The sequence below is a fragment of the Leptinotarsa decemlineata genome, unplaced genomic scaffold (assembly GCF_025532065.1).
Source record: "Leptinotarsa decemlineata unplaced genomic scaffold, Ldec_3_MD MMD2_tig00026328_RagTag_RagTag, whole genome shotgun sequence".
Classification (NCBI taxonomy): domain Eukaryota; kingdom Metazoa; phylum Arthropoda; class Insecta; order Coleoptera; family Chrysomelidae; genus Leptinotarsa; species Leptinotarsa decemlineata.
The window spans coordinates 37,384,632-37,411,961 of record NW_027412688.1 but is presented as its reverse complement, the minus strand read 5'-3'; the positions used below and the strand labels follow the sequence as shown (position 1 = coordinate 37,411,961).

Below are 27,330 nucleotides of genomic sequence, written 5' to 3'. Positions count from 1 at the left end.
AGTAATTCGTTCCAAAAAAACATTGCTATGATATCCATTATAATAAAAATTGAAGTAATCCAAGAATCTTGTATAAGTACAAATCAAATCAACGCACCAAAACAAATCAAAGTGAATAAAGTTGTCCCGTAAAAAACGTTCGTTGGTGCTAACCAAAAACTGAAAAGTAGGTACCAGTCCGGTGAGTCTGGGCGATTAACGGAACATACGCGATATTGTGTCAACTGTGTCACACTGTGACTGTGTCATGTACACTTTTTGTCAATGTCAACTTGGTACTTGAATGTTATTTATATTTGGCGATAAATTGATATTTGGTGAAACATTTTTCACATTATGGTCCATGAATTGAAGATTTGAATAAAATACGAGCGACAAACTTCGATTTGAGTTTCATCTATCAACATGTGTACAAAGTTGAACCAATCTCATGTTTCAGGCCAACAAACCAATCTGTTGAAACTCCATGGTTTCTATGCATCTCTTCCATAATCCATAACATAGTTATGGAATACTATGATCTAGTTAACTGTTATGAAACATAAATTAAACTTGCCACTCCTACAAGCCTTTACAAGAGATAATGAAAAATCTATTGAATTATTCAATTTAGAATTCATTTTTAGTATTTCAATAGTATTCAATAATGGATCTTGATCAGGGTGAGAAGTTGTTCAAGGGGAAAGATGAGTTTCTTCATGAAAATATTGGTATCAAAATAGAAACACTAAAAGAAGAGATGAGGAAAGACTCACAAATCAAATGTGAATCTTGTAGGGAGTCTATAAGTGGAACAATCTGCATTCATAATATGAAATGTACGTATAATTATTCAGAAAAAGTATTTCATATTTTGAGATGTCTCTCAAGAGGAATTATAAGAATGGATGATGGCTTACGAATAGTTGCAGGTTCTGATGGGGATGTAAACTCTGAAATGATGGATAATCAGTTTATTACAGCCCAGGAACTGGAAGATTCGAAAATCAAGTGTAGTGATTTAAAATTCGAATTAAAACAGGAAAGTTCTCTTGATAGTAACCAGTTTTTGTCAATTAACAGGAACACTGTCGAAAGTGGAACAGAGCAAGGTAAATCAGAGGATGAGGATATTTTTTACGAAAATTTCAGTGAAAAAGTGACCAATTCAAAGGTTGTTTTCATGTCTAATATATTAGAGCTGGATAATGTTGAGTTGAGTTGATCAGCACTTATTTGATTATTCTTTAAAACCAAAGGCTTCATGTCAGGTATCTAGCAGGCCATTCTAAGGGACCACGTTTGACTATACACTGGTTTGAATCATTATCATTCAGCCACTTTTGAACTAGAGATCTCATCTTGCTGAAGCGTAATATTAGTTGAATACAACACAGCTGGAGCTGTCAATTATCCAAAACCTTAGAAGAGCCCACTAGACCACCTCATTGACGCTTGTAGATGTCTTTGAGGAAATATGTGAAGTGTGTTCGTTCTTTTGCAGATTTTGTAAATCACACTATTGTCTGAAAATGATATCGTTTTATTTAAATTTCGTCTGGCTTTGATATCTTGGCCCCTTCAAATGTCAAGAGAGGGGGACTATTTATGTCTGCATTGTATGTAAACATATGAAATAACATTTATGCCCAGATACAATCAAAATACGAACACAGATCTACTTGAACTTGGTAATAGAAAGATATATATTTTACTATGCTATAAAATTTACTTACTGTGAATTATGAAATGCAAACAGTTTATCAGTTGTGAAAACAAAAGAATTGAAATTGTAGAATTTTCTCCTTAAACAAGATGTAAAAATATCTGTCAAACGGTATTAATATCTCATCAATCTAAGTATTTGTTGAACTCTCTCCTAAGCACTGTCATCAAGATGAAATGTAAACTATTACGGTTCTGACTTTTTTTCCCACTCGTAGAATGGGTTTCATTTGTGTATTTTATTCAGGCATTTGTATTCCTCTACTAAGTATATTTATGTATCATTTTCCATATTTCCTAGACCCCTCATGTACCTTCTCAATTATCAAAGTAGAAGGTAAGCCCTTTCATGGTAACAACGACACTGAAATTAAAATAGAAGTAGTGAAAGAAGAGCCTATAGAAGATATCGCAGGAGAATGTTCACTGAAAAAGGGTGAGATTAAATGAAAAGTATTCAACATTTCGATTGATTTGAATAATGTTTCGATGAAAAGTTCTTAAACGTTTTCAGACTGCAGGAAAAATTTAAAAGGTTGTTCACCTGCTGCTTCAAGTAAATTAACAGATGACAATTCCTTTGATGTTCTTGGGTTTTCAAAAAAAAATGCATATTACTCCGATTGTGAAACGGGACAAGTCAAAATAGAGTGTAATAATGATATTTTTCATGAAAATATCGTAATCAAAAAAGAGGCAATTGATAAAGATGAAGACTATAATGAAAACGCATATGAGTGCTTGCAACCTTCTAAGAAAGGTAGGTATACATTTTTAATTTGACTCTGTAACACTTTGTGATGAAACTACATTTTGTTATAATTAGACTTCACATCCTGAATTATAGATACCACGAGTTTGTCTCATTCTCAAGTTTGGAGATCCATCTGATAGTCCGAATTACTGTCCTATTTCAATTCTAAACTTCTCGAACTTGTGATCTATAATTGCATACTTTGCTCAGCTCATAACATAACAAATTCAATTGTATTGACTCAGAATGTTAGCAGTGTCTCAGATAATCATGGACAAGTTGATATGACATACACGGATTTTGCTAAAGCATGATTCTTTCACAAAAACCTTGTTATCAGTACTTTTCATTGATGCCTACTAATTTCATCGCGAACAATTTGTAACATATAACGGCTACGATTCTTTCTATTGCAATCTTTCATCTGAAGTACTGCAGGTTTCGAATCTAGAACCACTTCTTTGATCCAAAGATAAAGTAGTGTCTTATAGTAGGCAAATGTCAATCATTGAGTACAATAACAGATTAGAAACAATTTCACTGTCATGTATCAACTCATCTCGTTTCTATTCCATTCATGCATGAACAATCAAGATTATAATTTTCCTTTTCAGATTTTGGGACTAACGAAACACTATATACAGAAGAAAAACCTATTCAGTGTAACTTCTGCTCCAGATCATTCACTCACTCAAGGTTCTTGAAGGACCACGAGAGATTCCATGAGACAGAAGCATCACATAGTTCTACAACTGATTTAGAAAAATATAGTTATGGATGTGAAAACTGTTCAAAAACATTTTCTGATAGTTCTGCTTTGGAAGTGCATTCCATAATTCATACAGATCAGAAATCCTATAAGTGCGAAATCTGTTCGAAATTGTTTTGTGATAGGTCTGCCTTGGATGTTCACTTGAGAATTCACACAGGTGAAAACCTACATAAATGTGAAATCTGTTTAAAATCTTTTTCCGAAAGTTCTGCCTTGGAGAGGCATTCTAGAATTCATACCGGGGAGAAACGATATAATTGTGAAATCTGTTCGAAATCTTATTTCCATAGTTGGGCCCTATCGAGGCATTCCCGAATTCACATAGGAGGAAAGTCTTATCAATGTGAAATTTGTTCAGAATCTTTTTTTGGTAGTTCCGACTTGCGAAAGCATTCTAGAATTCACAAAGAGGCAAAATCCTATAAATGTAAGGTCTGTTCAAAATCATTTTTCGATAGTTATGGCCTAGCAAGGCATTTCAAAATTCACACAGGAGAAAAACCTCATAAATGTGAAATTTGTTTAAAGTCTTTTTTCGAAGGTGCTGATTTGAGGAAACACTCTAAAATTCACACAGGAGAAAAAGCATATAAATGTGAATTCTGCTCAAAATCTTTTTTCGATAGTTTTGCTTTGACGAGGCATTTGAGAATTCACACAGGAGAAAAACCATATAAGTGTGAAATGTGTTCGAAATCTTTTTTTGATAAATCTGCTTTGGAGAGGCATTTTAGAATTCATACAGGGGAAAAACCATATAAATGTGGGGTCTGTTCAAAATCTTTCGCCGATAGTACTTCTTTGGTTGTTCATTCGAGAACTCACACAGGAGAAAAGCCGTATAAATGTAAAATCTGTTCAAAATCTTTTTCCGATAGTTCTGCCTTGATTGTGCATTCGAGAACTCACACAGGTGAAAAACCGTTTAAATGCAATGTCTGTTCGCAATCTTTTTCACGTAGTGATGTTTTGGCAAGGCACTCCAAAATTCACACAAGAACAAAATCATGAAAATGGAAGTAACATGAAAATATTTTCTGAATAGTTCTTCCTTGGTTCTTCATGAGATAATTTATATACATAAAAAAGTTCATACCCTGATAGGTAGAATTGGAAACTCTGCCATTTAATAAATCTACTGTAAACTTGGTGCTAACTATACCTCTAAATTAGACAAACGTGTTGTAGTGTCGATGAATTTCACACCAACTTTCAGTAGCAATTTTCCACTCGTATTTTACATTCATTTGGGTATATAAGTAATTATTTTTCAGTAATCGATAATGTAGTTTAAATGCTGGTTTTCACATATTTATATGTTGTGTTGACGAATTGAAGTCAATTGACTAAGAATTTTCAATATTGAATCTAAAAGCATATTTGTAACTGCGTTCATGACTAAACTAGAAACCACTGTTTTTTAAAAAAACATTTTAGGAAAATGAAGATATTTTTAAAAAGAAGATAAGAAAATAAAGGTAGAATCAGCGAATATAATTTTTGATGTAATATTTTTTCTACATAATTTATTCATAACCTTTTCATAGTGTGAAGGCTGTCACACTCTGTATCAAAGGGATTATTTGTTGATTCTGGGTTAAGTGACAGTGGTGTGCCCATTTTTGAGCCCAACATTTCGTCTCGCCAGTTGCAGCAATCAAGTTTGCTCATAACAGCAATACAGACGAGAGACAGCACTTTTGTTCGGGCAGCGGAAAAGTTTCAATAGATTTATTTCATGCCAGAAGTTCCAAATTATACTTAAGGATGAACAATCATTAAAGCGTTTCTGTTATTTTTGATGTAATACTTTTTTTATTTTATCTTATAGTGTTTAAAACGTTATTCAGTGAGTCTGGCTCATAAACCGACTATTATCAGTATTTTCTTAACATTTTATTCATTTATTTATATTATTGTGAGTTTGTTGAATGTAACAAGTTCGGCTTCTATTGTCTAAAATGGTGCTAAAATCGAAATCTATAGAACAAATTGAAAAAAAGAAGAATGAGATGTTGATAATTTTAATATTTCAATAATTTCCATTATGTTTGTTCTTCAATAGATTTTGAATCTTTCAACACGATTTCAGATAGTGAAATTCCAAACTTGTAACATTTATAGTGAAACAATGTCAACCACTTTGAAAAATACACGTTAATTTTTTGTTGTTGTATCATTATCTTTTACTTCGATATTTAATAATTTATTTGTAAATCTTGGTTAACTTTTATTTGGGGTATATCAAAATGATGAAATATACATTCGGATTGCTGAAAAATATCTGTCATCTTCTAGTTTAAACTGATCTGAAGAAGAGCAAAAATCACGAAAGACAGGCAAAACCCAGTATAATCGCTAAGAACTGCATAAACCATATTTTTTTTACTATTTTTATAACTTGAAATTTGTTATCGAATTCTCCCTCACACAGTATGTAACAAAAGTTGAAAAGATAAATTTGGGAATGTTATCTCAGCATTTTCTTGACTATAGAAAAATATTAAATTGGTGATTTGAATAGAATAGTGTACCTATTCAATAAGAATACTTATCTCTGAGCCTTCGCATTGAAAATGTTTATATTATCACATTTTAACCGAGAATATTGTTCATCAATGGCATTTTAGAAACAGTAACATTACTATGAAGCTGTAAAACTGTTTGGAATTACAAATATAACTTTAATTATTTCGTATTACAAAATTGGGGATAACGGATTTTTAAACCCGCCAAAAAAACGTACTTCTGGCGGTGTCTGGTTACTTCTTCAGTTTTAATTTTCCACAAAAGAGCCTTTCAGTTGCCGAAATTTAAATATCCGATGCTTCCTAAGGATTCAATTAATTATTGTTGTTCAAGAGGTATAAATTTGAATGTTCATATTTATTTTCAAATTTGAATATATCGAAGAGAAGAGAGTTTAGCGAAAAATCTCTCACAGTTTGAGGACCACATAAATTATATGAAAGACTAAAAAAAAAGACATACGTATTATTCGATGAAACAATAATAGACACCCTTATTGAAAAATTATTTGACTAATAGCTCTATTAGCTGAGGTCCCACAATTCATATAACAAAAAAAAATTGACAGCTTTCAAGCAGTGGCGTCAAATTTTAATAATATGGTTTAATAATAGTTTGGGTGGCAGCATTGCCTTGTGTGAGACCGCTGCGCCCCCGGACGAAGCTTTTGTTCACTATGGACACACACAGAGAGATGTTTTTATTATTATTTTTCTCAGAGTAATAACAGACATTATTTTTCTACCTACTGTGGTTTTTGCATATGTTCTGTCAGAAAATTCAGTTCTTTTTCCTTGAAATGAAAATACGTACCTTTCGTTGCAGGAATACTTTCTTCCTTGGATCATATAATATTATTTCGAGGTTTGTATTGTGACGTCATTTGTTCGGAGACACAATAAAAATGAGGTTACTCAAATAATTTTTATTTTACTTCGTTTCAAATGGATCAAAAAATGGATTGTGAATTTACAATTTATAATTCTAAAACATGTTCACATATGCTGGTCAGTTTTCTCGTAAAAGTTCTACTGAACGGGAAAGTATTTGATCACCCTAAATCTTTTTTAATCCTATATGATCAAACACTTGAATTTCTCTTATTGAGTCAAGGAGGTAGAGAGGCGTTATATTTATCCCAGACGTCCCATTTAATTAGTCATCATTTGGAGAGAAAGTTCGTTTCGAACACCTCTGGGAATTTTATTATCACTTAATTATTAAATCATTAGAAGTAAGTATTTACAGTACTCAAATACAGTATCATGTCGATAATTTTCTGTCCAAAAGATTTCGCGTTAATAAGCCAGTTTTATGAATTTTACCTTTGCATCATTCTGAATTTATTCACCAAAGGAACTGAATGGCAAATAAGTGTAAATTTCTTCTTGTGGATTAAGGCCAAGAAGATTGGTAATTTTATATGTGGTCCAAAAATAGCATTAAGCTTTGTTATATTTTGTAGAAATTATGAATGAATATTGAATATATCGTAATTATCGATTTTCATTTATTAAGCACAAAAGCTTTCTCGATTTTTCGTGACGTTTATGTCAGATTACAAAAATTGCACCATTCGTCACAGAAGAATGTTTATTATTTGTTTTAGGAATATTCAAATGAAAGAAATTCATTGCGTTTTACCCTAATCATTGTTCAATCAGTGTTTAATAATGGATACTAATCGTGAAGAGTTGATTACGAAGAAAGGCAATTTTCTTCATGAAAATGTTGATATCAAAATAGAAATAGTAAAAGAAGAGATGAGGAAAGATTTGATGGTCAAATGTGAAGCCTGTAAAGAGTCTATAAGTGGAACGATCTGTATTCATAATATGCAATGTAAGTGAAATTATTTGGTTAAAATATTTCATATTTAACATGCATCCCTAGACAAACTATGAAAACGGATGATTATTTAAGAACAGTTGCAGGTTCTGATGAGGACATAAATGAAATAATGGATGACCAGACTGTCACAGCTCAGGAACTTGAAGACTCCAAAATCAATTGTACTGATTTAAAATTCACACTAGACCAGGAAAGTCGTCTTGATAGTAAACAGTTCTCGTCAGTTAATACAGACTTTGTCAAAAGTGAAATTAAGAGCGAAATACATCAAAGCAACTCAGAGGATGAAGACAATGAAAAGACTACCAAAGTTGAGGTTGGTTTGAGGTATGAACAGGATTCCTCTGAAGAATCTCAGAAAAGTAGGTGCAATCTCTTAGTTCTCACTAATTAACAAGTTCAGTATGCATGGTCTAAATGTGGACTGTGCTAGTTCTGCAGCAAGTGTACTTGGCCCATCATATTTTGAGTTAATATTTATATATAGTGATGTCTGAATTTTAGAAATTGATTCCTAAAGGAAAATCTATTAAAAATAAATTGATTTGAAAAATGCCAAACGAATACTTTTCAAAAATTTTCAGACTGCGAGAAAAATGTAAAAGCTAGCTTAGCACAGGAACAACAGATACCTGTGTTAACTGTCAATCCCGTTCATGATGCAGGGTTTTTATCAAAGGATTCAGATTGCTCTGATTGCCACACGGAACAAGTCAAAATAGAGTTTGATGATATTTTTTATGGAAATGTTTTGGTTAAGAAAGAGCCGACTGGTGAAGATACTTGCTTGTTATCGCCACAGTATAAAGATTGCAGTGAGAGCATTGAACAGTGCAATGAAGCTTTTGAAAAAGGTAATAATCATAATAAATATCTTCATTTCTGAAGAATAATCGCGAAAAGATAAAAAAACAGAAACAATGTCACCAGTTTGTTGAACATTTTCATGCTTTGATAGAACGGGCTCCTTTCTGTAACAGTAAGTCTATATTTTGGCTATACATAGTCAAAATGTCTAGTGTTATATACATTTTGTGGCAGGCTATTTTCAAAAAGACGTTTGTTTCTAAAAAGGAATTACAAGAGTTCCTGTTTATAGACTCCTATAAGTGTAAATATTTTAAGACTACTGAATTTGCCTCTACATGATTCTCTTGAGTTTAGTTTTAAGTTTCTTTACAAGAAGTTCTTGTAATTCAATGTTGTGTAAAAAGTTGTTGTTTTTGGAGGATATTTGTTTCGAGTTTTCATTTGAAAAACACCTCTATGCGTTATTTACACTCCTTTGTTGAAAGTTTATATTCTTCACTCCTTCAGAAGTTTCTCACATTTTTTGTGTTTAATGTAAAAGTAGACAGTCAAGGAGCTTTCTTCCAAATCTCTACTTCATTTTTTTTCTACTCATATGTAAACAATTAAGAGTTTACTTTAATTTTTTTCAGATTTTGAGACCAATGAAAGAGTACATGCAGATGAAAAACTCATTCAGTGTAATTTCTGCTCCAGATCTTTCACTGATTTCAGGTACTTGAAGAACCATGAGAGATCCCATGAGGCTGAAATTTTTTTACGCCATTCCAACACAGGGGAAAAACAATTCCAGTGCGAAGTGTGTTCAAAATCATTTTCCAATCGTTCTGCTTTAGTTGTGCATTCCAAAATTCATACAGAGAAAAGTCCATATCACTGCGAATTCTGTTCAACATATTTTTCTAATAGTTCTGACTTGCAAAAGCATTCTAGAATTCATACAGAAATAAAATCATATAAATGTGAAACCTGTTCAAAATCTTTTTCAGGAAGTTCTGCCTTGAAAAGGCATCTCAAAATTCACACAGGGGAAAAACAGTATAAATGTGATATTTGTTTTAAATCTTTTTTCGAAAGTTTTCATTTGAAAAGGCATTCCAAAATTCATACAGGAGAAAAGCCTTATAAATGTGAAATTTGTTCAGAATCATTCTTTGATAGTTTTGGCCTAGAGAAGCATTCCGATATTCATACAGAGGAAAAACCTCATCAATGTGAAATCTGCTTTAAATCTTTTTTTATTGTTTCAAAGTTGAAGAGGCATTTGAGAATTCACACACAGGATAAACCATATAAATGTGAAATCTGTTCGAAATCTTTCTCTGATAGTTCTACCTTGAAAAGGCATTCTAAAATTCATACTAGGAAAAAACCATATATCTGCAAAGTGTGTTCAAAATCTTTTTTCGAAAGTTTGGCCTTGAGAGAGCATTCCAGAATTCACGCAGGGAAAAACTTTCATAAATGTGATATTTGTTTAAAATATTTTTGCAGTAATTCTCGCTTGAAAATACACTCGAGAGTTCACACAGGCGAGAGACCATATAAATGTGAGTTCTGTTCAAAATCTTTTTTTACTGGTACCATCTTGCAGAGGCATTCTAAAACTCACACAGGAGAAAAACCTCATAAATGTGAAATCTGTTCAAAATCTTTCTTGGATAAATTTGACTTGATGAGGCATTCCAAAATCCACACAGGGGAAAAGCCATATAAATGTGAAATCTGTTCAAAATGTTATTCCTGTAATTCACACTTGAAGACTCATTCTAGAATTCACACTGGGGAAAAGCTATATAAATGTGAAATCTGTTTAAAATCTTTTTTCGATAGTTTTGGCTTGAAGAGGCATTCTAGAATCCACACAGGGGAAAAGCCATATAAATGTGAAATCTGTTCAAAATTTTTCTCCTGTAATTCACACTTGAAGGCGCATTCTAGAATTCACACAGAGGAAAAGCTATACAAATGCGAAATCTGTTTAAAATCTTTTTTCGATAGTTTTGGCTTAACAAGGCATTCCAAAATCCACATAGGTAAAAAACTTTATAAATGTGAAGTCTGTTCAAAATGTTATTCTCATAGTTATAGCTTACGAAAGCATTCTATAATCCACACAGGGGTAGAACCATATAAATGTGAGATCTGTTCAAAATCTTTCTCCTCCAACGGTCACTTGAAGACGCATTTTAAAATTCACACTGGAGAAAAACCATATAAATGCGAAATCTGCTCAAAATCTTTTGTCACAAATTCTCACTTGACAAGGCATCTTAGAATTCATACTAGGTAACATATTCAAATAACACTTTTATCAAAGTGTATCAAAATTATTCATTTGAACTGCCAGTCAATCAATGCTGAAATAATATCAGTATCATGAATATTATAATGAATCACCTCGAACTTCGCTATTTAAGAACTCTTTCATTTGAAGAACTGCCTTAATGTGGAACAAACTTCCTGAAACGTTCTTTCAAATGAATTTAATCTCCAGCGATTCAAATTCATCGCATCGAGGGCTTTAAGGATTTTCTTGTAGTACTTGTGTTTTGTTGTTAAAAAAATCTAAATACTCTCATCTACAGATTTTAACTTATTAACACTTATTATATGTTTCCAGCTAAAATATAAACACGTTTTCTGTTCTTTTTATTCCTTGTAACTATATTTTAAATAGTTAGGTGTTTTTTTGACTTCATGCGCTATAGTTTATAGCATTTCATATTTTAGAAGCGTACTTTCTTGGACAATATATCTCTCTCTAAGTCACTTAGATAACGGTTCGTACGAGCCGCATTACATCTGCAATAAATTCAGAATTTATTCTACACAATATGTCAAAAAAAAATCATATACACGGTCGTGTTCTCATGTTGGTGCATAAAGATTAGTCCATAAGAAAGTGACTATGTAAACAATCCCTACTTGGAATCACACATTGTATGCTGGGTTAAACCTGAAATGATAAATAAGGTAACTTCGACCTCCAAGTGGGGATTTTGGAGTATTTCTAAACTCCAAAAGCGTTTGTTTTTGTTTTTATTCTGCGCCAAAGGTTCCAAAAAAAAATCATATACACGTTGGTATTCTCATGTTGATGCATAAGGATTAGTCCATAAGAAAGTGACTATGTAAACAATCCCTACTTGGAGTCACACATTGTATGCTGGGTTGAACCTGTGGGGATTTTGGAGTGTTTCTGAACTCCAAAAGCGTTTGTTTTTGGATTTATTCTGCGCCAAAGGTTCCAGTTTTACCTCTTAAAATAATGTTTCGCGGTGATAATAGAATAGAATATAGCTTTATTTTCAGGAATGACAATCACTGCGAACTTACATCCAAGAACATCCCACAGCTATCAAAATTAAATAAAATAGTGTCGGGTACAATTGATTGAATCAGTCTAGTAACTTTAAAATATTAAAAGCATTTGTATACTTGAAATCTTGAAATAAATAAATTAGTTTGAAAAAAACATTTGTCTTATTCTCCTTGCAGGTTCTCTTCATAAGAATGTCTATTTTCACAAATATTCTTTAATAGATTAAAGTTGACTGTTGAATTTATGAATATTAAGTTTTCCCAGATTTCCATACGGTTTCCTTTACTGACTTGTTTTATGTTCTCTGATGGGGGAATTATGTTTGTTTTGTAAGGTGTGTGTTGCAAGGTTTGATTTATATATTATCTGGTTTAAGCATGCCTGTTCTATGTACATACTGATCGTTAGAGAATTTTGTACTCTTTACATTGATGCTGTTAATTTTTTTCTACGAATTCAAATTGAACCAAAGCGCTGCCGAAACGACCTGAAAAATTAACCAGGCATTTGGCAGTGATAGTGTTGATGAATTTCGTTCGAGAATATTTAGCCTCGAAGATAAGTCCCAAACTGGGCTAACTTCAGTGATCCAAGACGAACATTTTGGGACCTTGGTGAAGACTGATCCATCACAAACGGTGCGTAGGATGGCAGAAGAACTGGGCGTCAGCAGCTTCCACGTGATTTTTGATGGTTTAAAATGTATATGAAATCTCAAAAAGTAGGTGCCCCATGATTTGATGGATCGACATATATTGGCTCTGTTTTTTGCTTTCGCGTAATCAAAACGATCCTTTTTTGGATCCACGACAACAGGAGACGCTGAACTGAAATATTTCTCACTAAATAAAGTTATCTTCTTCGGTAAAAAATTATATATGGTCAAGTTCGAATATGTGTAAACCGTAATAAATCCTCGCGATTGTAGATCAGGGTCGAATAACCTCTCTCACTTCAGACTCAACTACCGTGAGAAGGAACTTTTCAATGGTTTGTAAGGCGATAAAACAGTTTTCTATGAAACTTGAAAAAGGGACCTCAACTCTATTTTTCCTTCTGAATAGGGGCCCAAAAAAACTACTTGTCAGATAGCTTCAGTGACTGAGGCTTCAAGCAATTTAGATAATAATTAAGAAGACGATGAGAACGTAGGTCAGTTGACAGACAATAATTTGGTATATGTTTAATGTTTTTCAATAATTGAAAACAATATTTTCACTGGCCAAATTCGCCACTAAGAAAGCAACGGCCATACAAAATAATGATAAGGATACTTATTTCCAGTTGACTTGGTGCAAAAATTTGGTAGGTAAAATTGAAAAAAAATCAGGTTATAATGAAAAACTATAGTTCTTTAAGGCCTCTGATAAAAAACTATAGAAGCTTTGAATTATTCTTGAGGTCAACAAATGTTGATTCAGGTTTGCCTATAATAGAGTTAGATCCAAGACCAGAATATAACAATTGCTGTTCCACCGTCTCAACTATCTGGAAAATATTTACAGGGATTAAGGTTATTCACACATCTTTTTTCATAAAATCAGGCGCTGACAACAATAACATTTGTAAATAACCTTTTTGTGTTGGTAGAAATACTTTTTCTTTTTGATGATTGTATTGTGAAGCCTTATATTCTGGAAATATATGCTTATGGAATTCTACTTTTACTGCAAGACGGTAGTAATAACATTAAAAAAACTATATTTCACAACAGCTCATAGCCATCTGAGGAATTCTATAGTACACTGGCCTCAAAACATTTTTCCTAATGTGAGAAAAATAGCTTTAGTTCAACATGGTTTTATCAACAATCGTTCAACAATAATGAATCTCGTGTGTTTTACACAATTCGTCAGCACTGCGTTAGATAAACAGCTACAGGTGGATACAATCTATACAGACTTCTCAAAGGCCTTTGATGAATTGAACGATCAAATTCTACTGAATGAACTTTTTTCTGTTGAATTTACTGCAGTTTTATCTTCAGAATCGTATGCTCTTTGTGGAATACAAAGGACACAAATCACTTGAGTTCACTCCAACACGGGGTGCTCCTCAAGGAAGTAATCTAACTCCTCTTCTATTTTCTTTGTTTATAAATGATATTTGAAGATTTTCAGACCCATTAAATCAACAGAGGACTGTCTTATTTTGTAGAAGGAAGTTAATTCGATACATGAATGGTGCATACTAAACAAGCTTCCAGTGAATTCATGTGAATTCATGAAATACACCCTTAAACACAACAACATACAGTTTGACTATGCAATAAGTGACGTCATATTAGAGCAAAACACAGAAACTTAAAGATCTGGGCATCATATTCGATAAGAAACTCAGTTTTACGTCACATATCAATCAAATTACATCTGCTAAAATAATGCTTGGGGTTATCTTCAGGACATGTGGAGATTTTCAGAACCAAGAATGTTTTATAACACTTTTAATTGTTTATGTACGATCTCTTATCCTTAGAAATCAGAAGAACATATGGTTGTATCTATGCTAATAATTCAACATTATTATTGAACTTCTTGGCAAGCGTTAGTTTCCATTCCTTTTCTTTCTAATGTTCTACTAGCTATGGCTTAAATGAATCCATCATTAGATTTCTCAGGCTAGCAAATAAGAATAGCACCTATATTGATTTATTTGTTCAATCGTTTTATTTTTCTCACACACTATTTATATGTTTATTGTAAAATGGCAAGTCTGTGAATAAATAAATAACAATCCAGTTTAGAAATTCGCAGATTGTGAGAATTCTCAAGTATCTTCCTATATTTAGCAAACTATACGATAATGCCTGTATAAGATGGTTTATTGAAATCTGTAAAATAATATTTATTATTGATTTTAGATATAATCAAGCCAAGAAAATATACCGAGTTATGTAGAGATACTCACTGTTTGACCCTAATCTTTATTTATTTTTTTAATGATGGATATTAATCATGAAGAGTCTACTATAAGGAAGGATAATTTTCTTCCTGAAAATGTTGATATCAAAATGGAAATAGTAAAAGAAGAGGTGAGGGAAGATTTGATGATCAGATGTGAAGCCTGTAAGGAGTCTATAAGTGGAACGATCTGCATTCATAATATGCAATGTAAGTAAAACTATTCGTTTAAAAATATTTCATATTTGAGATGCATCTCTAGATGAATTATGAAAACGAATGTTTGTTTGAGAACAGGTGCAGGTTCTGTTGGGGACATAAATGAAATAATGGATGACCAGACAGTCACAGTTCAGGAACTCGAAGATTCCAAAATCAAGTGCACTGATTTAGAATTTACATCATACCAGGAAAGTTGTCTTGATAGTAAACAGTTCTCGTCAGTTGATAGGTACTCTGTCAAACGTGAAATCAAGAACGAAATAAATCAAAGCAACTCAGTGGATGAAGACAATGTTTTTTATGAAAGTTTCGGTGAACAGATGACCTCTGAAGAAACTGAGAAAAGTAAGTACAGTCTCTTAGTTTTCACTAATAACAACGTTCTCTTTGGGGCCGATGGCTACAAAAGATTCAACTCAACAGTACAAACTGAGAACTGGTTTGAGTTAGATGTATCATCATCAGCGTGTAGGTTAGATGTAAGTATTGAAAAATTTGGTTTTGTTTCAAGTTTTTTGGCAAAAAATAAGGTGAATGGTTCAAATTTCGCGGGCTAAGTATATTTTTTATTTTTTTTTTATGTGAGTTAACTCGTTTTGAACAGATGTTCACCAGTTTCAGCTGTTTAGCATGTTGTTTAGTTTGTTGGTGAGAAGAAAAAAGATGAAAGTGTTTTTCGTGTTTTCGGCGATTTTTTGCTATCAAAAAATGAATGAAAGAATGTGCATAAAATTTTGTTTAAAAAATTGAAGCGTTGACAGTGGCATACGGTGATTGTACTCTGAATCAGGAAAATGTTTAGAAGTGGTACAAGTGTTTCACAGAAGATCCGGAAGATGTGAATGACGATGCTCGCCGTGAATGCCCCAGCAACAATTGAAGAGATGATAATGATGAATTTATTAATCCCAAGAAACATTACATGTTTATAGTAGGGACAATGTAACATAACAAATTGAAAAAAACAATAATATGTAAGACTAGAAAATTGTTAATCCATTTTAGAATATATTCTTTCAGTTGTGTTTGGAATTTCGTATAGTTCTTTTTTGTTAAATCATTAGGTATTTTATTATATAAATTGACTCCATCATGTTAACTCAAAAATGTTCAGGGACAAAGTATGATGAGCTGTTTTTCCGGGTTTTGCTCCGTGTTCTGTGTTTTTGATCCACAAAGTTGTGGCAAAAATTCTATAAAATATTCACCAACTGTGTTGGTGACTTAAGTTTGCTTCAACCTGCACTCTCTCAATCAAAAAATCAAAACTCTGCTCTACTTTTCCCCAAGCTTTCGCTTCTAAGCTACTATAATGCATTTGTCAAACCAAAAAATCCATACATGTTTAACTTTCTTTCGTCAATTTATACGTTCAATTAATGTTTTTCACTCATTTTTACTGCCCTGAAGAAGCTTCTCATTAGAAGCGAAAGCTTGGCAAAGTAGAGCAGAGTTTTGATTTTTTGACTGAGAGACCCTGTTAATCTATTTTACTGTATATTTTACTAAGGTATTTGTTCTAACCGTATAAAAGAACAAACAAAAAGATAAAACGTTCAGTGTTGGTGACTATTTCATAGAATTTTTAAAGGAAAATTTCAAGATCAGACGAAATCCATCAAACATATAAATTGATTTGAACAGTACCAGATCAATACTTTTCAAACATTTTCAGACTGCGAGAAAAATGTAAAAGCTAGCTTAGCGCAGGAACGACACAGTTCTGTGATAACTCTTGATCCCATTCATGATTCAGGGTTTTTGTCAAAGGATTCAGATTGCTCTGGTTGCCACACGGAACTAGTCAAAATAGAGTATAATGATATTTTTTATGGAAATGTTATGGTTAAGAAAGAGCCAACTGCCAAAGATGCTTGCTTGAACTCTGAATTATCGTCACAGAATAAAGATTGCGGCGAGAGCGTTGAACAGTGCAACGAAGCTTCTGAAAAAGGTAGGTTCATTCTACACAAGAAGTAATTGATATTTATTCAAGGTTACCACTTCAAGATCGAAACAATACTATTAAATTCAAGATGTGTCTATTTATGAGTTTAAACTCTGAAGAACTTGTTGATCATTAATTATTGCTGCATTAATATAAAATCATAAATTTATAGCGACCAGGCCTAATGTAATGAAATCTTTGAGATTCATTTGAAACATTTAATAACAAAAATTTTCCTATATCATTAGAAAATAGACATGAGAATAATTTCAACCTTAAGGAAGACAACTTAAAACATCACCAAGACATGAATGGAAAATTGATACCAAAATATTGAAGCTTGAAAAATCTGTTTTTCCGTTAACCAGCTGTCGCACCCCTACGAACGAGTATATATATATATATATATATATATATATATATATATATATATATATATATATATATATATATATATATATATATATATAAATGAATAGATAAGTACTTTTTGATCATTCCCATATTGATTTCAATTTAAGAGCCACCGGTAGACAGCTGTTTCAGCCTATTGGGCAACGTCTCGATTGAAGACAAAATGAGAAAAAACCAAAAAAGTACTTGATAAAAATAGCTGCGTAAACGCAAGCGAAACATAACTGGAACCACCTATTGGTGTGACATCCAAGTCGATGGCATTTCAGGTTAGCTTCCCAAATTTCTGCTATCGCAGTTGTCGGTTGATTGGTCAAACCACCAACACTGACATAAAAACTTGGCAAGTTGACTTGGATGTCTTCGAATTATCACCCGAAAAAAACTTCTACGCATGATTAACACTTCTTTGTATAAAGTTTATTCTTCACTCCTTCGGAAGTTTCTCATATTTTTTTGTCTGAAGATGGAAAAGAAGAAAGCCGAAAAACTTTTTTACCAAATCTCTATTTTTATTCTACTCATACATGAACAGTTGAGAGTTTACTTTGATTTTTTTTCAGATTTTGAGACCAATGAAAGAATACATGCAGATGAAAAACTTATTCAGTGTAATTTCTGCACCAGATCTTTCACTCACTTTAGTTACTTGAAGAACCACGAGAAATTCCATGAGACTGAAATAAAGAAAAAGCATAAATGTGAAATCTGTTCTAAAATTTTTTTACGCCGTTCTCACCTGATGAGGCATTCTGTCATTCATACAGGAGAAAAACCATATGAATGTGAAATCTGTTCGAATAGTTTTTCCAATAGTTCTGCGTTGGCTGTTCATTTGAGAATTCACACAGGAGAAAAACCGTATAAGTGTGAAGTGTGTTTAAAATCATTTTCCAATAGTTCTACTTTGGTTGTGCATTCCAGAATTCATACGGGGAAAAAACCATATCATTGCAAAAACTGTTCAAAATCTTTTTCCAATAGTTCTGACTTGCAAAAGCATTCTAGAATTCACACAGGAATAAAACCATATAAATGTGAAACCTGTTCAAAATATTTTTCAGAAAGTTCTGCCTTGAAAAGGCATTTTAGAATTCACACAGGAGAAAAACGGTACAAATGTGATGTTTGTTTAAAATCTTTTTTTCAAAGTTTTGACCTAAAAAGGCATTCCAGAATTCACACAGGAGAAAGGCCTTATAAATGTGAAATCTGTTCAGACTCCTTTTTTGATAGTTCCGAGTTAGGGAAGCATTCCAAAATTCACACAGGGGAAGAGACATATGAATGTACAATCTGTTCAAAATCTTTTTTTGATAGATTGGTCCTAGAGAGGCATTCCAATATTCATACAGAGGAAAAACCTCATAAATGTGAAATCTGTTCTAAATCTTTTTTTGGTGTTTCAAAGTTGCAGAGGCATTTGAGAATTCACACAGGGGAAAAACCATATAAATGTGACAGCTGTTCAAAAACTTTTTCAGACAGTTCTGACTTGCGAAGGCATTCTACAATTCATACAGGACAAAAAACATACAACTGTATAATCTGTTCAAAATCATTTTTCTATAGTTCTGGACTAGCAAGGCATTTCAAAATTCACACAAGAGAAAAACCTCATAAATGCGAAATCTGTTCGAAATCTTTTTTTGATATTTCTTGCTTGCAGAGGCATTTAAGAATTCACACAGGATATAAACCATATAAGTGTGAAATCTGTTCAAAATCTTTTTCTGTCAGTTCTGACTTGCGAAAGCATTCTGTAATTCACTCAGGACAAAAAACATATGAATGTAAAATCTGTTTGAAATCTTTTTTCTACAGTTCTGGTCTAGCCAGACATTCCACAATTCACACAGGAGAAAAACCTCATAAATGTGAAATCTGTTCGAAATCTTTTTCCGATATCTCTGCCTTGGAAAGACATTCTAGAATTCACAGGGGGGAAAAACCATATAAATGTGAAATTTGTTCAAAACTTTTTTACGCTAGTTTTGACCTAAAGAGACATTCCAGAATTCACACAAGAAAAAACTCTCATAAAAGTGAAAGGTGTTCGAAAACTGTTTCTGATAGTTCTAGAATTGATACAAAGGAACCAACATTGAATGTTTAATCTGTTCAAAACACCAGTAAAAACTGTAAATAAGATTTCAAGAAATTGATCAAGTGAAATGTTCTAGGGACTTTGCTACAGTGTTTTTTTTTACAAAAAAGAGATGCAAAATACATCTGCAAAGCAAATATTAGGGACCGTTGTAGACTCGCGTATATTCAAAAGAATGGAGCTCAGTGGATCTGAGAATACCTATTTTAACAAGTGTCACTTGATTGTAATTTTTTTTTCCCGAAATATTACAGTAGTCTTGTATTATTTAAAATTATGATCAGTCCAGAACAGTAGAAAGGAAGTCTTCATTTTTGAATTGCAAATTGATAGAAATATGTTATGAAACTATGGTTATTGTTTACTTCATAGAAAAGTATTATTTTTCAAATAATATTCATCCATTGAAAGTGAACCATTATATTTTGAATTTGTCTTTAGCCAAATTCTCGAATACAAATGAAGAGAAACCTATTTACTCTATAATTGACAATAACTTTCTAACATACAAAATCCTAATTAGGTCAATAATGAAATGGAAAACTAAATGATAATTGCAACAACGAAGACGAATTTCTGGAGGTGCATTTATTTTCTTTTCTGAAAACAAGCCATACTATGATGCATAAAATGGGAAACTGAGCCAATTTTCCTTCTAGCATGTTTGGAAATGTTGAAAAAAATTGCGGTGTCGAAATGATTCTTGCATATGGCACATAACACTTATTTTTTGTTCTACTTATGTTGTAGTTGTTTCAAACGGATTTTTTTTTCCTTCAGTTTCTGTCTGAAAGATATGCATGATATGCATATCTTCATAAAGAATTTTTATTGTACTTCTTTCTTCGATTTTTTTTGGCGTTTCCCCAGATTATTTAATGATAGAGAAATAGTTAAAAATCAACCAGAATATTTGTTTTGTTGTTGAGGCAAAGAAACCAAGTATTATTCCATGAAATAAAATCGTGTTTCAGTTGACTAAAGATTTTCTAAATAAAGATGTATGGAATGTTGTGTAAAAATCACTGAATTGACTCACTGGTTTCAACAACTATTTATAGTTGTGATATACAAAGATTTCTCAAAGGCCTTTGACAAAATTGATCATAGCATTAACATTCGACACTGGACCTTATTGGCCTTAGTAATAAGCTACTAGGCTTTTGCCAGTCACATAAACAAAAAAGTTTCCAAAGCCAATAAAATGTTAGGATTTATCACACGAAATTGTCAAAACTTCACAAACATAAACGCCTTGAAGATATTATATTTCTCATATGTCAGATCCAAGCTTGAATACTGCTCAGTTATTTGGAACCCCTACTATTTCTGTCATTGAGTACTCAATTGAAAAAGTTCAAAGAAAATTTTTGAAATTGTTGTACTTCAAAAACACTGGAATTTATCCAGCTGAGGGTTCTGACCACTATAGTCTTCTCAATCACTTTCAATTGATTTTTTTAGAAAAAAGGAGATGTGCTTCGACAACCTTTTTGCATAAACTAATGCACAGACAAGTAGACTGCCATTTGCTCCTGTCAGAACTGAACTTTAGGGTGCCAAGAGCACATTAAAGTTCAGTTTTGTTTTATCTATTATCAGTACTGATGTATTTAATTATGTCCTGTAATTGGGTGTTACCTGTTGGGCAATAAATGATATTATTATTATTATAAAGGTAAAGACCTAAACATAAACGATGTGGTTAAGTCTGACAACAGTCACAAACAAAAACGTATTTATGTCGGGCTTGCCTTGAATAATTTTTTTGAATATAACAATTTTAGAAAATAACGGAGTCAGAAGGATTAAAAAATAATGGTTCGCAAATACTATAAGAATTGTTGAAATATGCCAATGAATGCATTTACGAAAGTGTTTGTAGCTTTTTGTATAACTAATTACTAAGAAAGTCAATTCAGTGATTTGTATAATTTTTTTTAGTAAATTAGCGTTCAAACCAATTTTTGTTTACTTCTGTATTTAATATGTTTCACGTTTTTTAGACTGTCAGAAAACAAAAACATGATCAATATTGAATAACTTTGAAGAAAAGTCCCTGGTGAAGTATAATATGATTAAATAAGCGGCTAATTCATATCAGGTGTTATATTTCGTGTTATGTTGTAGCCGCTACAGTTGTTCATTCAAAAGTCGACATGCAAAAAGATGAAAGATCAATTTTTGTCAGTGGAAGTTCTGTATACGGGAACCAGCCAATTCTGTATTACATTACTTTTTTCTTTCATATCCAATAGTGAATAGTTTTCGTAAAAGTCTGTTCATTCATTTAGATTGCTGTAATTTGTTTTTGTTCGTTGCCTGTATCATTCTCACTTTTATATTTAATAAATAATTTCTAAATTTCAAGTGAACTATTTTTTTCGGTGTCAACAACTTCGACTGCTGTGGTCATTTGTCTCCTTTTCTGAGTTATACTAATTATTATATCAATAACAAGATACACTAATTTTCAGACACAAAATCGTAATTTTATGAACGAATTAGTGCTTTTTTTGAACTTGATTGCTTCCTTCTTTTCTCTGGAGGATTCCTACAACATGTTATCAGTGATATTCTCGCTGAATGGATTGAACTTCGCCATTCATTTTCAATATTTAATTTTTAGGTAAAAATGATGTGAAATGCGTAGTTTTTTCATTGGAAATAATAAAGACCATTATTATTATTATCATTATTTTGTTTTAAGATGTAGAAGTAGAAAGCCAAAACTTTCTTTCCTAAAAATTAATTTTTTTCTAAAAATATATCCCTTTCAAATTATGAATGTTTTTTTGTAAACTTTAGTGATAATATGACCAATACAAAGGTTGGTTTGTGGACTAATATGATGGACATGGTGATTTTCAGCAGGTTTTCTCCAAAGAATCTCGGAAGCTGACTGTAAGCTTGCAAGTTTTCTATTTTTCTATCATGTATCTACTCGAGTATCAAAAGCGAACATTATTTGCTTCCCAAAAATAATGACAATGATATTAAAATAGAAATAGTAAAGGGAGAGCTTGAAGAAGATGTCATATTAGAATGTATACAGAAAAATAGTAAAATAGTAAGGTTAGATGAAAAGTATTCAATATCTGAATCAGTTGAACTCTCTTCACATGAGCATTTTTCAAATATTATTTGGACTGTCAAGAAAATGTAAGAGCTGGTCTGCCACAGGAACAACATAGTTCTAGAGTTCTGTGTTAACTGTTAATCCCCTTCGTGGTCCCGATTGTCAAATTGAACAAGTCAAAATAGAGTATAACGATGGTATTTTTTATGGAATTGTTATGGATAGACATGTTTATTTATTTCACATGGTATTTGTAGTCCTACATGAAAACAGTGGCAAAATATGTTGCTGGTAAAAGTATGTCACAAAATACAAACTCTTAAATCTACATACATTTTAAGAATATGGAAAATTATGTTGTCTGTAAAAGTACGTCCCAAAATCTTAACTGTATAGGTTAAAAATCAGCACAAGGGCCTTTAAAAAATGAATATATAGAAGTAGATGCTTAAAAAAAAAAGATTGAAACTTTTGCATCTCTACACACCTTAAAAAATCTTCAATGTTTCATATATTTTCGGGGACTCTTTTGTAGAATGTCATTGCTTGGTAGATGTTTCATAAAAGTCAATTCATCAATTTATTTACAGTTACGATAATAATCTTGCATAAATGTCTCAACTATCTACACCGTAGGTGTAGGTGAGAGCACATAATTTTTTTTTACTTATCAGAGAAATAAATTCCTTAATACTGTTATGCTATAGATTACCAGTTATGGCTGATTCATACACCAAACTTTTATTTCAATAAAGTTTTTACAATGTTAATCAATGAGTGGTGGTGGTGAATGAAGTAATTTATTCTTCGACAACACCAAAGAATAGAGAATGAAAAAATGAGTTGAAAATTCGAAATTTGTAGGGCACTACAGAAGTATAGTGTTGGGGTTGCATTTTGTGTACAGTTATTTTGAAATTTCAACGAAGTACACCACTTTTAACTAATTGATAAGCTAATTAATAATTCCATTTTATTTTTTATTGAATTCAAACATGAACAATTAAGAATATATACTTACTTTTTTCCAGATTTTCAAACCAATGCAGATGAAAGACTGATTCAGTGTAATTTCTGCTCCAGATCTTTCACTGATTTTAGGTACTTGAAGAACCACGAGAAATTCCATAAGACAGAAATATCGCATAGTTCTACAGTGGATTTGGGAAGAAACAAGTATAAATGTGAAATCTGTTTGAAATCTTTTTTCCGTAGTTCTACCTTGCAAAGGCATTCTAAAATTCATACTGGGAAAAAACCATATAAGTGCAAAGGGTGTTCAAAATCTTTTTCCGAAAGTTTTGCCTTGAAAAAGCATTCTAGAATTCATAATTCTCGCTTGAATATACATTCTAGAGTTCACATGGATAAGTTGGACGAAATTAAAAAATCTGACGATATAGTCGATTGGTTGCTGACAAATAATTTTAAGTCTTTATCTTATGATATCAAATTTTACATCATTAAAACTCTGGGAAGGCCTCAACCAAATTTTATTTCAATTAAAGCGCCAGATAATCGACAAAATCGAGGATTTAATATTAGTTGGTACGATAAATGCGATTGGTTAACCGGCTCCATTAAACGAGAAAAACTTTTTTGTTGGCCCTGTGTTTTATTTTCGGTACAAACCGAATACCAAACGTGGTCTAAAATAGGATACTCCGATTTAAAAAATTTACCTCGTTCTATAGAAAGACATTTTAAATCTAAGGAGCATATATTTTCGTCTTGTAAATTAAGACTGTTTAGCAAACAAAATATAGCAACAGCTTTAAATACAGCTCAAAAAGAGGCCATAATTTCTTTTAATAATCAGGTTAGGGAAAATCGGTCGAATTTAAGAAGACTTATCGATATTACCATTTATTTGGGTTCCCAAGAATCAGCTTTTCTCGGACACGATGAAACCGAAGATTCGATTAATCGCGGCAATTACAAGGAACTTTTAATGCTATGGGGCAAATATGATTCACAATTTGGCACTTTTTTGAACAGTAGCGTTTTTTCGGGCACCTCAAAAACCATCCAAAATGAGCTTATAGACAGTGTGGCATATATTATTAAGGAAAATATAAGCAAGGAGATTGAAAGTGTTTCTTTTTTTGCATGGGAAATTGATGAAACTATCGATAGTACCTGTACATCACAACTTTCAATCGTTTTTAGATATGTCAAAGATGGTAATGTGGTAGAACGTTTTATGGGTTTTCATGATGTTCCATCTGGGCGCACAGCTGACGATTTGTTTGATTTTTTAATTCGTACGTGTGACACCTATAATTTTAGGCAAAAGTTAATTGCGCAAACCTATGATGGGGCTGCGGTCATGGCCGGCCATTTAAATGGTTTGCAAACTAAAATAAAGTCAATAGCTCCTCATGCAGTTTTTACGCATTGTTATGCCCATGACCTAAATTCAGTATTAAGCAAAGCGTGCAACAACATAAAAGATTGCCGCGTATTTTTTTCAAGTTTGTCTGCATTTTCGGCATTCTTTTCTAAATCCACCAAAAGAACCCATGTTTTAAATGAAATATGTGGTAGCCGAATGCCAACTTTTGCTGCTACGCGTTGGAATTCTACATCTAGAGCAGTAATTTCAGTGCATACAAACAAAGACAAATTGATTGATGTCTTTGATTTTATCCTAAACAGTGACGATTTTAAAACCGACGACCAAAGTCTTAGGGAGGCGAGAGGTTTCAAATATATTTTAAACGATCACAAGTTTTGTTTCTTGTTAGAAATATTTAAATTAATATTTGAACGTACCGATGTTGTTTTTTCTATTCTTCAAAATAAATCAACAAATATTAATTACTCAAAACAACGGTTAAACAATTTAACAGAAATTTTGATGAACTTTAGAAATAACGATACATTTTTTAATAATATTTTCGAATCAATTGATTTAACTCTCGAACCTCCGGCTCCGACAAAAAGAAAAACCAATTTAGACTTACTCGATTTGAGACGAAATTATAAACAGATTTATAATGAAATATTGGACACCTTTTTAACGCAAATCAAAGTTAGATTTGAAGATTTACTTAAATTAAACTACTTTGATTTGTTGTTGTTTAAAAAATTTTCGTCCTATACCAAAGATTTTCCCCAAAAACTTTATAACGACTTGATAGCTCAGTATCCATTTTTCGATGCTATTCAACTGAAAAATGAATTAATCGTAATGTACAGCGACCCTGAAATGTTTCAAAATTGCAAGTCTCCTTCAGATTTATTAAATTTTATTTTTAAAAATGATTTGAGAGATTTTATGCCTGAGTTATATAAACTTTTATCTATTATTGTGACAATTCCCATAACATCAGCGTCAGTTGATAGAAATGTTTCAGCATTGGAAAGAATTAAATCCTTTAGTAGAAATTCGATGACTCTAAATAGAAATAGATTAAGTAATATATCTCTTCTTTCAATTGAAAAAGAGTATATAAAAGAAGTGACAGGCAATCCCCGATTTTATGACGAAGTAATTGACTATTTTGCCAATTTTAAAAATAGAAAGATTCCTCTTATATTTAAAGCAGAGTAAGTGATTCAAAAAGTCTGTATATATTATATACAGTATATAAAAATGTATATTTCATTTATTTAAGTTAAGCACTTATATGTTTTTGTTTTCATTTTGTAATTTGTTTTTTTGCGTTTTTGTTCGTCTTCGTTAAGAACGAATGTTATGTTTACTTTTAGTTTCTTTTTTTATTTTTTTCCTTCCTATCCAAAATTGCAAAATACACCTTTCAAAATGCGGGACCCTCGCAATAAAATTTACTTTTAGACCTGTTTTTATAAGCATAATTAAGTACCTAATTGTGCTTATAAAATATTTGTAGCAATTTTTAATAAAACTGTAATATTAGAAAAGTATTATTTTTTGACTGAGAAGAGTTAATTTATATTAAATAACTCAAAGACAACCCTTTTTCCTTGAACATTTTTTATTAAAATTATTGAACTGACAGTCAATCATTTTACTGAAAACTCTCTCATCTGCAGATTTCAACATATACTTATTTTATATGTTTCCAGTGAAAATCTATAAAAGTTTTATGTTTTTTTATTCATTGAGCAACACATTGTAAGCTACGTTAAACCTGAAATGATAATGTAATGTGTAACCTCCAAGTAGTGTTTGGAAAAAATGCAGCACTTCGATAACTCGTAAAAACGGACAAAATTTTTTGAATACATATAAAGTATAGCTTATATATTTTACATTGTGTGTTGTCTACACTGTATGTTATATTGGTGAATAAATATATTGTATTTTATGTAATTTTATCTATTACTCTGTTTCTCATTATCTGTCAGAAAAAAATTTGACTAGATATATACTGATATAGTCCTGATATATGTGATGTAGTCCTACGCGTAAAATTTTGAGAAACCAAGAAGCTATTGAATTGACTGAATATACGAGGTCAGCGACATCTCATCCTAAGAAGCCATCTATGAGATTGACAATTGACAGAGAACTCATATCTAGAATGTCAATGGTAAAAGTGGCTCCCCAGACGGTCAGTTGTAAAGTCAATCATCGACCGACGATGATATTCGTTTTCTGCCTTTCACTGCAAGGCAGTGCAGAGCTCAAACAACGCATTAATAATTCAACACCATTCACTCTTTAATGTGAGATTTCCACTTGAAAGATTACAAAGCCCATAAGTAAGATTTTGGTGTATCATGAAATTTATAGTACCTACTTTAACCACCAGAGAGCGATGGAAGTACGATGTCGGCCATGGACAAAGGAATAGTAGTATTCATATTCATAGGGCCATAATGTCGGCTTTAATTTGATTACCAACAGAAATGGGTAGAAGTTTCTGACAACCAGCCACGGAAGTTGTTCAAATGACTTGACACATTTGATTTCACCAAGAGTGTA

At 32.0% G+C, this 27,330-nt stretch overlaps 2 protein-coding genes across 5 annotated transcripts; both read left to right on the top strand.

Annotated features, from left to right (window-relative positions):
* Positions 1-244: 244 nt before the first annotated feature.
* LOC111510898 (uncharacterized) lies at positions 245-11,898 on the top strand. Its single transcript, XM_074181970.1, has 9 exons — positions 245-818; positions 906-1,091; positions 2,006-2,140; positions 2,219-2,464; positions 3,073-4,239; positions 7,410-7,601; positions 7,688-7,972; positions 8,195-8,464; positions 9,053-11,898. The coding sequence occupies exons 1-9, from the start codon at positions 647-649 to the stop codon at positions 10,711-10,713; spliced, it is 4,314 nt and encodes a 1,437-aa protein (XP_074038071.1). The 5' UTR covers positions 245-646; the 3' UTR covers positions 10,714-11,898.
* A 993-nt stretch (positions 11,899-12,891) lies between these two features.
* Positions 12,892-26,304, top strand: LOC141479847 (zinc finger MYM-type protein 1-like). Of its 4 annotated transcripts, none has more exons than XM_074182553.1 (5): positions 12,892-13,050; positions 14,606-14,855; positions 14,949-15,212; positions 16,543-16,821; positions 23,447-26,304. In XM_074182553.1, the coding sequence occupies exons 2-5, from the start codon at positions 14,684-14,686 to the stop codon at positions 25,969-25,971; spliced, it is 3,240 nt and encodes a 1,079-aa protein (XP_074038654.1). In that variant the 5' UTR covers positions 12,892-13,050; positions 14,606-14,683; the 3' UTR covers positions 25,972-26,304. The 4 variants fall into 4 exon arrangements, with proteins under 4 accessions (XP_074038654.1, XP_074038653.1, XP_023022630.2 ...); XM_074182552.1 differs by having other exon boundaries at positions 14,943-15,212; XM_023166862.2 differs by lacking the exon at positions 23,447-26,304 and adding an exon at positions 17,793-21,706 and having other exon boundaries at positions 14,943-15,212.
* The last annotated feature ends 1,026 nt before the right edge of the window (positions 26,305-27,330 follow it).